The sequence below is a fragment of the Protopterus annectens genome, chromosome 11.part0, assembly GCF_019279795.1.
Source record: "Protopterus annectens isolate FY-2018-M chromosome 11.part0, PAN1.0, whole genome shotgun sequence".
NCBI classification, from domain to species: Eukaryota; Metazoa; Chordata; order Ceratodontiformes; family Protopteridae; genus Protopterus; species Protopterus annectens.
Window position 1 is genome coordinate 1,374,487,308 of NC_056745.1, and position 9,286 is coordinate 1,374,496,593.

At 37.2% G+C, this 9,286-nt stretch overlaps 1 protein-coding gene across 1 annotated transcript in view; it reads left to right on the top strand.

Moving 5' to 3' along the window:
* Positions 1-9,286, top strand: part of LOC122815075 — a 3,014,144-nt gene that overhangs the window by 761,427 nt on the left and 2,243,431 nt on the right. The window contains exons 46-47 of the mRNA XM_044087319.1: positions 625-660; positions 4,779-4,859. Coding sequence (XP_043943254.1) covers positions 625-660; positions 4,779-4,859 — 117 coding nt within the window. The remainder of the gene's footprint in view (positions 1-624; positions 661-4,778; positions 4,860-9,286) is intronic.

Here is a 9,286-nt window from a genome sequence, read left to right on the forward strand (position 1 = left end):
GAGAGTGTCAGGTGCTGATGGTGTGAGAGTCTGAGATCTGCATTGCTTCGTGCTGATTATGAGGTCAGAGCTGAAGTGCTTAGTGTGTGTGTGATGATTTAACTCTTTGTTATATTTCAGAGGTTTCCTTTTTTTTTATTGTTCGACTTTGAATTGGGGGGGGGTTTAGACGGTCTATCTATGGTTCTGAGTTTAGTTTGTAAATAAACATGCTTAAACAGAAGAACATTTGCTACAAAATATAAATATTTATATGGGATCATAGTAAACTGAATGAGACTTAAATGAGTTAGACCAGAACATGTTTGATCACTTATGCAATGGGGAATGCTGTCTCTTACTGATTACTTACAATGAGCATGCTTATTGTTTTAGCTATGTTTAATGTGAAACGTTTTCTATAAATAACTGGAAAATTCCTGAGATAACAGTTTGTTGCTGTTGTTCATCAATATTATTAACTGTTAGTAATTATGTTCATTCATTACAATGAACCCCAGTGCTGTGAATATCTGGGAATGTATAAAAACACAATGCCTCAATATATATTGAATGTGTAAAAAATTATATTTTAAATACATCTGTACTAATAAAATGTCTTTTTTCTTCTTTTCTTTTTAACAGGGTAATATTGGTTTATCTGGCAAGCCAGGACCAAAGGTATCTTCAATACTTTTAGATGGAATTATTTATGAGTATATTTATTTTGACAATATTTTGCCTGCCTTCAGTGTCTAGTAAATGCATTCATATCTGAGACACTTAAAAAAAAACTTAACAAAATTTAAACTATAGGTTGGAGACTGTTGAAGAAGAAAATCAGCATGAGTCTGAACTTATATTTGAGTAGATCAGAAATATATATAAAAGAAGGAAATTAATATGACTTCTCAGAATGTAAATGTGTGCTATTATTTCAAAATGTAATAATATTTAAAAAGAAACATTATGTCTTCATGTGGTCAAGCTGTTTTTTTCAAGCATAACATATCTGCTATAAATAATCATCATTAACCCTGTTTGTTGGGATCTGGCCTGAATCAGTAAGCCCATTTTACAAAATTAAAAGGCAGGAATATATGTTCACATATTTTTATTAAGCTTTCAGCTAAAGAACCACTGAGAAGCTCAGCCACATTACTCCGTATGGTGGGGTGGGACACTAACAATGTACCCAATTAAACAGATTTTATCAACATATACCAGGCAAAAATTTGCAACTGCCCTTTCAGTCATTTGGGAAAAGTACCCTGTTTAACATGTAAGGGTAGCCTATTCCAGAAACTAGGGGTACGCAGGGTACCTGTTGCATGATCTGATGTTATTAATGTTAGGTTTAGGTGTCTAAAGCAGCTATTTGCTTTACTGCTGGTTATGTCTGGCTGAAGGAGTTCATTGAGAATCGGCCTGTCCATAACATGGGAGGCAAAACAGAGATCTCTGCTCATGAGTAGATGGATTTGGTTTTTAGTCTATCGGAAGGGCTCAGGGTATGCTGAGATATGAGATCTTTATGGTGAGGAAATACTGAGGATTTTCAAGCTGGTTTAGGTGTTTATTGAAGTACTGGCTGAAGGGGGCATTGTGTCAAATCATGGGCTTAGTATGAGAAGAATAAAGTGAGAATACAACTTCTTCTGGTCTTGAGAAGATACCATGAAGAATAACCTGTAATCCACAAAAAGCTCCTTCAGGTATGCTAAAAAATCATACAGAGTTACCAAACTGAGAATCAGCTGTAACCACACACGAGTAAGCAACCACAGCAGTAGTAATAAAAACATTTTTAATGGTTAAGTGCTTTCGTCTTTCACAAAAAGTCCAGTCTTCATCAGAACCATGGTGTTAGCTGTTCTGTTACTCAGCTGTTATATAACAGGAACTGCTTGATCATGTGACTACTGAACAGACATCATAGAGCATTTAAAGGTACATGAACAAGAAATATAAATTGAATAAAAATACATTAGATAAAAATACACTGAAACCAGAGAATACTAAGTAAATATGTTACTCAGTGTCCTTTTGTCATGTGCAGTGATACAAAGTCCCCTGCCTATCTTACTTACATGCCAACTCTAAATGTAATATAGCAGGGGGAAAGAAGGAGTGATGTTGTATAACCTGGTTACATGCTATTTCTGAATATTTTTTTTAAACCAGAAATACTTTATTCCAGATTAATACTTTTGCAAACCTTGCAGCATTCACATCGGTTAGAATTAAGTGTATCAGAGGCCTACTATAAAAACCCATAACACACATGTTAGTAACCGTCTAATATATCAGGCATGGCCTATTATTGTTATAAGGCTCTGCTGTCCCCATCTGTCACATGAGAAGCTCAAGGATTGCCTGAATAAACTCAACATTGTAAAAGCCAATGAAAATGTAATTAATCATTGTGATGACTTTTAACTACACATACATAAACATTCCAACATCATTCATATACACACAAACATGTACATACACTCACACACACACACACACACACACACACACACACACACACACACGCACACCACACTCTCACATTCATGCAGCTTTATTTATGCTCCTACAGACATGTACACATATCTACACACATCTACGAACTAACACTCACCCCACCCATACGTCCTCAATGAACATACCTGCAATGCAACTGTTTCCATTGGAGGAAATGGGAGGTAACTCTCCTTCATTGGGACCAATGCTAATGTGGCTTGTTTGTGTGCAAGCACTTATTCAACATTTTTAAGGATTTCTATGTTTGTCTACAGTTATACAAATATATCTTCTTCTTCTTCTTTTGGCTTTTCCCGGTTAGGGGTCGCCACAGCGGATCACCTCTCCGCTCATGATTGGCAGTGGAGTTTTATGGTGTTGAGTTGCCAGCCCAGCGCTCAACCTTCCACAGAAGGCACACACACACACACACACACACACACACACACACACACACACACACACACACACACACACACACACACACACACTCACACCTAGGGCCAAGTTAGAGTGTCCAATCCACCTACAGCATGTCTTTGGGATGTGGGAGGAAACCGGAGCACCCAGAGGAAACCCACGTGACCACAGGGAGGACATGCAGACTCCGCACAGAAGGCACCCCAGCCGAGGATCGAACCGGAGAACCTCTTGCTGTGAGGTGGCAATGCTAACCACTGCACCACTGTGGCCGCCCAGTTATACAAGCATATAAATGTATATATAATATATACATATATATATATATATATATATATATATATATATATATATACACACACACACACACACACACACACACACACACACACACACACACACACACACACACACATACACACACACACACACACACACACACACACACACACACACACACACACACACACACACACACACACACATAACAAGGGAGGTGTTACAGGTAGGAGGCTTAAAGATTTCATCAGTTTTTTCATTCAGTAGAAGCAATGTGCTCCCAATGACATGCAATGGAACCAGCACAGACTTAGATAAGCAATTGATAATTCATAACTGATGCATCAATAAAATACCTTCAAAATTATTGTAGTAAATATTCCACAGGGATGATCTCATGTAATACTTAATTTTCACTTGAATGATATAAAGTATATCCCCAAATCAGGAATTCTAATTTTCCTTTTGAAGGCAGAGCATTTACCTGTGCATTATATGAATTGTATTAACCATGGTCATTTAGAGGCATGGGTGTTGGAAGATACCTAGGGAAGTGTTTAAAGACCAGTTCATCATTTTCTATTTGAAGATCATGGGACATATCACTTGCCTGAATATTCTCTTGAAATCACGAGTAAGTTTCAGGTGAGTGATTGACATAATGACTGACCACCATCTGTTTTCTAAACATAAGGCATATGCTTATAAGATGTCCTGGGGAGGGAGTTCTGTGCCTGATAGAAGAGAGGGGAATTTATCATTATGGCAAAACCAGAACTAAAAAAGCTTATCCATGCAATGTGACAGCCATGGAAGACTGCCCTGAAGGTCTGATATCTGAGTTTAAATGAATGAGCAAACTGCAAAATAGATTAGCTTCAAGTGCCAGGCATTACTATAGACAGAAAAATATATTAAGAAAAGAACTTCATAAAACGACTGCAATATTTATTTTGACTGCATTGAGAAGTTCTGCACCAAAGTGTGACACACAAATGAAGAAACGGTACAGTGTGATTTCTACCCATAACAGTCACTCTGTAAACTTACTGTAACACTTTAAAACCATTTTCACCTTCTGCAACTCTAATATATGGGATACACTCTCTGCACTCCTACTGTCTATATTTACTGACTCAGAAATCGGTGAACCTTGAACTAAGGGGAATTATCCAGGATTCTGTTATCTCGGAATTAGTATATAAGAAATTTAATTACATTTTTTTGTTTGCAGTTTTGTGTGATACAGTAATCTTCTACCTTGCTTCTGAGCCATTTTATGAAAGTCCTAAAAATCTTTTATTGTGTTCATCAGGCATTATCTACTACATTCTACTTTCTACATCATAAAGTTATAACATCAATAGATCTAACTTTTTTAGAAAGTGAAATTGTAAAATTGAAACTAAATTGCATGGTATATTGTGTTGTAAGGATTTATAATCAACATGTTCAGGACTGCTTGTTTAAGTGACCAGATACTGATAGGAAGGCATACACTAATATCAGAACAGGAATCATAATACAGAGCTTGACAAATATATAACTACAATGCAATAATAGATAGCTGTTTTTAATATTTTTCTTAGGGTGAAGATGGTGCAAAAGGAGAAAAAGGGGATACTGGGTCACCTGGAACTGCTGGAGAGAGTGGACTAAGAGGTAAAGATGTAAGTAATATTCTCTAGGAATAAAAATGGTTTTACAAAGTGAACTATGCCAAGAAGTCATGTCAATAGTATTCCTAGAAGAATGCAAGTCAGAAGCAAAAGAGGAAGATGAATGCCATCGGTGTTAGAAAATCTGTATATTCCCAACTGTAGACTTCCTGCAGTTTAATCTGTAGAGATTTAATGAGACTTTCTTAATCATATAAGAAAAGGTTTGCTACCTAACAATGGAAATTTTGGAAAACACTGTAGCAGTTGACCAGTAATATAACAGTCAAATAAAAAGATACTTAAATGGGATAATTCCAGCTGAAGATGTTTATGTAGGTAATGTAAATGAACATGTGAAACAAGTATCTTTACATGCTAGAAAAGTACATAATGACATTATTTGTAATATCTGTCTAAAGGGTCAGCATTCAGAAATGTGATGGTACGAAAACAAGAAGAAATGGCAGAGTATGGCAAGGAAAGTCATCATCAACCCCCTTTTCCCCCCATTTGTCAACATGGGGTCAGGGTATCATGTTAACTGTTGCCATCTGTCTCGATTCAGTGCTACACTCCTGCCTTCTTTGACACTCATGTTTATCTGTCACAGATCTCTCACAGAGTTCATCCACCTCTTTGCTGGATGCCCTTGTTTCCTCTTATCTTCTTCCTGTCTTTGCCAAATATTTTTCCACCGCCCATGTGCCTAAACCACCATAATCTGCTCTCTTTGATCTTTTCTGCAATTGGAGCTGCTTTGGCTTCTTCTCTTATGTTCTCAATTCTTTGCCTGTCCCACAGTGTGCATCCTACCAACCTGTCTCAGGCACTTCATCTCCATCAACTCTAGCTTCCTTATATGTTCTGCTTTTACTGTATAGGTTTCTGTATCATACTGTAGTACTGATTGCACCATTTCGTACACCTTACTTTTTAGCTTCTTTGGCATTCTTCTGTCATACACTACATCTGACACTATGGCAGTTGGCTGCAGCCCCCTGATTCTAGCTTTGACCTCTTCATTCAGACTTCCTTTCTCCTCAATCACCCCTTACAGATACTTGAAGTTATTAACCTGTTCCAGTATCTTCCCTTCTGTCTCAGTTCTCAGCTTCTTCTGATTTCCCAGTTTGCAGCCATTACCAGTGTCGTATCTGTACTTAGTTTCATCACATGTGCTTTCAGTTTTGCATTCCATTCCCCTATCTTTTGCAAGTACTTGATCAGAGTCTGCCTGTAATGTCACACTGTCTTAATGTGGAAAATTTGTTAATCTGTCCCCTCTGACCTGTTTGCTAATGTAGTCCATCACCAGTATGAACAGCAGTGGGCTCAGAGCTGAACCTTAGTGCACATCTGCTCCCACTGGGAAGCCCTCTGTGAGACTGAACACTGTTTGTACTTGACTCATTGGGTCCTTGTACATAGCCTGTAGTAATTCTACTAATGTTTTTGGGACTTTCAGCCACCATAGTACTGCCCAAATCAGCTTTCTTGTGACCTTGTCATATGTTTTCGCCAAGTCTAGGAATGTCCAGTTGGACTCTTTCTTCATTTCTAGCTACTTTTCAAGCTTCTGTTGCACTGCAAACATTGGTTCAGTTGTGCTGTATCCTGATCTGAATCCAAACTGCTCATCTCCCATGTTACTTTGTACTACTCTGCATATTCATTCAAGCCTCTCTAGAAGTTTCATGCAAAGTGACGGGAATTTGATACCTCTGTACTGCTCACTGTTGTGGATGTCCCCTTTGTTCTTTTACACTAGCACATGCTTATTCTCCAGTAATCTTTGATATGCCTTTCTCTCCACACTGCTATGAGTACCCTCAAGAGCCATTTCTCCCCTATCTCATCTGCTTTGACTTCATCTGAGCCTGCTGCTTTCCCTAACTGCATTTTCTTTAGTGCTATTCTTATTTCTTCTATGGTGAGCTCCCCTTCTTCTCCTCTCGTCTTAGGTTGTGTCTGGGGCAATACAGCTTCTATGCAGTTTTCTTCATTCAGAAGCTGCTGGAAGTACTCTTTCAATATATGGCAAGGAAAGTATGAAAAATAAATTGAAATATCTGAAGAACAAAAACATTAGTCAAACATGGAACTCTTTTGAAGATATATTTCAAAGCTGGAAAAAATGCCATTAAATGGAGATACTTGTAAACTATCTATAAGCAGTACAACAATTAACTAAAATGAGGCTTATTGTGATTCAGAGACACTATGCCTAGCACCTACAATGGGTTAAATGTATTAATAACTATTAAGTTAGTTTTGAGAGCTAAGAGAGTTAAAAGAATGTACAGCTTAGTGTGTGTAATGTGTGGTTTTGTAAAAAGTGCTCAGAAATTTTAAGTGTTTGCAGCATTCAGAAATGCATAATGGTTTAATGTTAAATTAATTTCAGCACTCTGATATTTTGTATTGTAAACATGATATTATTGAAATGTGCTTGTTAAACTTGTTTAGTATCCAAAGACTACAAATATGTAACAAATACTTCTTCGGCTCTTTTTAACTTTTTTTGCAGTAACCAAAACATTACATTAGGAGACATGATAGGCAAGCAATAATGCCCAGCAGGGTGTTTGTTATGTAAATAATGCATGCCCAGGGTTGTTCTGAAGCCTGAAGCCAAACGTGGAGGGCCACTACACTCCTGAAAGAGTGTTATTTACACAATAACACACACCCTTGAGGGTATTATTGTGCTTAGATAATGGGCTATATGTTAAACTCTTTTGTGTTTTTTTAAATTACAATCTCTCCCTCTATATATATAAATATATATATATATATATATATATATATATATACACACACACACACACACACACACACACACACACACACACACACACACACACACACACACACACACAAATATTTTTTATGTAAAATAGTTCCTCCACCTAAAATTTCAAAGTTATTATTTTATTTATTTTTAGTTTGTTTTCCAGGATAGTCTATTGGGCTAGAAGGAGCCTATTTTCAATGGAGTCCTGGGTAGAAAAGCTCCAGAAAAATACAAATACATAGTACAGAAAAAGCACAAATCCATAATATACATTTCAATTAAATGTTAAATACATATTTCGGATAGCACAAATCTATATCAAACAATTCAAATAAATGTTACATAATACAGAAATAAAAAAAAAGAGATTTTCATTAGCTAAATTATATCAGGTTAATTCAATAAGTAGTAATGTGTTATTTTGTTTTTTTTTAGGCAATTACAATGAGGTAATTTTTTTAGCTGTTGGTCGAATACGTCCCAAGGGATGTAGAATTTTAGGAGGTAGTGCTAGGCAACAAATACATTTGGAAATTTAGGAAGAAAGTGTGGTCAGAATTAGGTTGGATGAGAGCAAGAGCATTTCCATTGTGAAGTAAGGTGTGACTGCAGTGATGTTTTAAACAAGGAGAGACTGCTGGTGGTATGAATGGGAGAAGGGAGAGAGTTCCAGAGGCGTGCAAGAGAGAAGGACATCAAGTGATTCCCAGCAGGACGTGTTGGTTTATGCAATTTAATTAGGTTTTGGGAATTGGATCTTAGCAGTCTATCTGGCTTACGCATTTCAAAGGCATTTGGTAGGGAGGGGCAGAGAGATGGGTTATGAATAAGTTTGTGTGCTTGGATGAGCTAGGTATATGTGAGGAAGTTTGGTAATTCCAGCCAACCTAGTTGGTGAAGGGAATTACAGTGGTGGGAAGAGGCTCTATGACCTGCTGCAAATTTGGATATTTTGTTATAACAAGATGAGAGTTTTGTTTTGAGGGAAGATTGTAGTCTGGTTAGGATAGACGCACCATATAAAAGGGATGGGATGAGGTATGTATTAACTAATAAAATCCTGGTGGTGAGAGAGATAAAGCAACTGTGGCGGTAAAGCATACCTAATTTTTTATGTTTTTTTTTGATATTTGCTTGTAGATGCTTGTCAAATTTTAATTGATCGTTGATGATAATTCCTAACAATTTTGTGTCAGAGACTAGTTCTAGGGGGGTATTATTTTTGCTGGTAATTATGAAGGATTGTTTGTCTAGGGAAGAGGTTTGGGATGCATTGAATAACATAAGTTTTGTTTTGGTTGCATTAAGGGCTAGATGGTTGTCTAGCATCCACTGTTCAGTGGAAGAGGCTTGTGTTAGATTGTTTAGAGGTGTGATGGAAGGGGAGGAACAGATTATAGTAGAATCATTGGCATATTGGATGAAACTGGAATTTGGAATGGCTTGGAAGAAATCATTTATGAATATGTTGAATAATAGGGGGCCTAGAATGGAATCTTGGGGGACGCCTGTGTATGTATTAAGGAAGGGTGAAGTAGCTTTTTTCCATTTAACTGCTTGTTGCCAGTTTGTGAGATAGCTTGAGAACCACTGGGTAGAGGAAGGGGACAGGTTACGTTTAGAGAGTTTGGTAAGAAGGAGG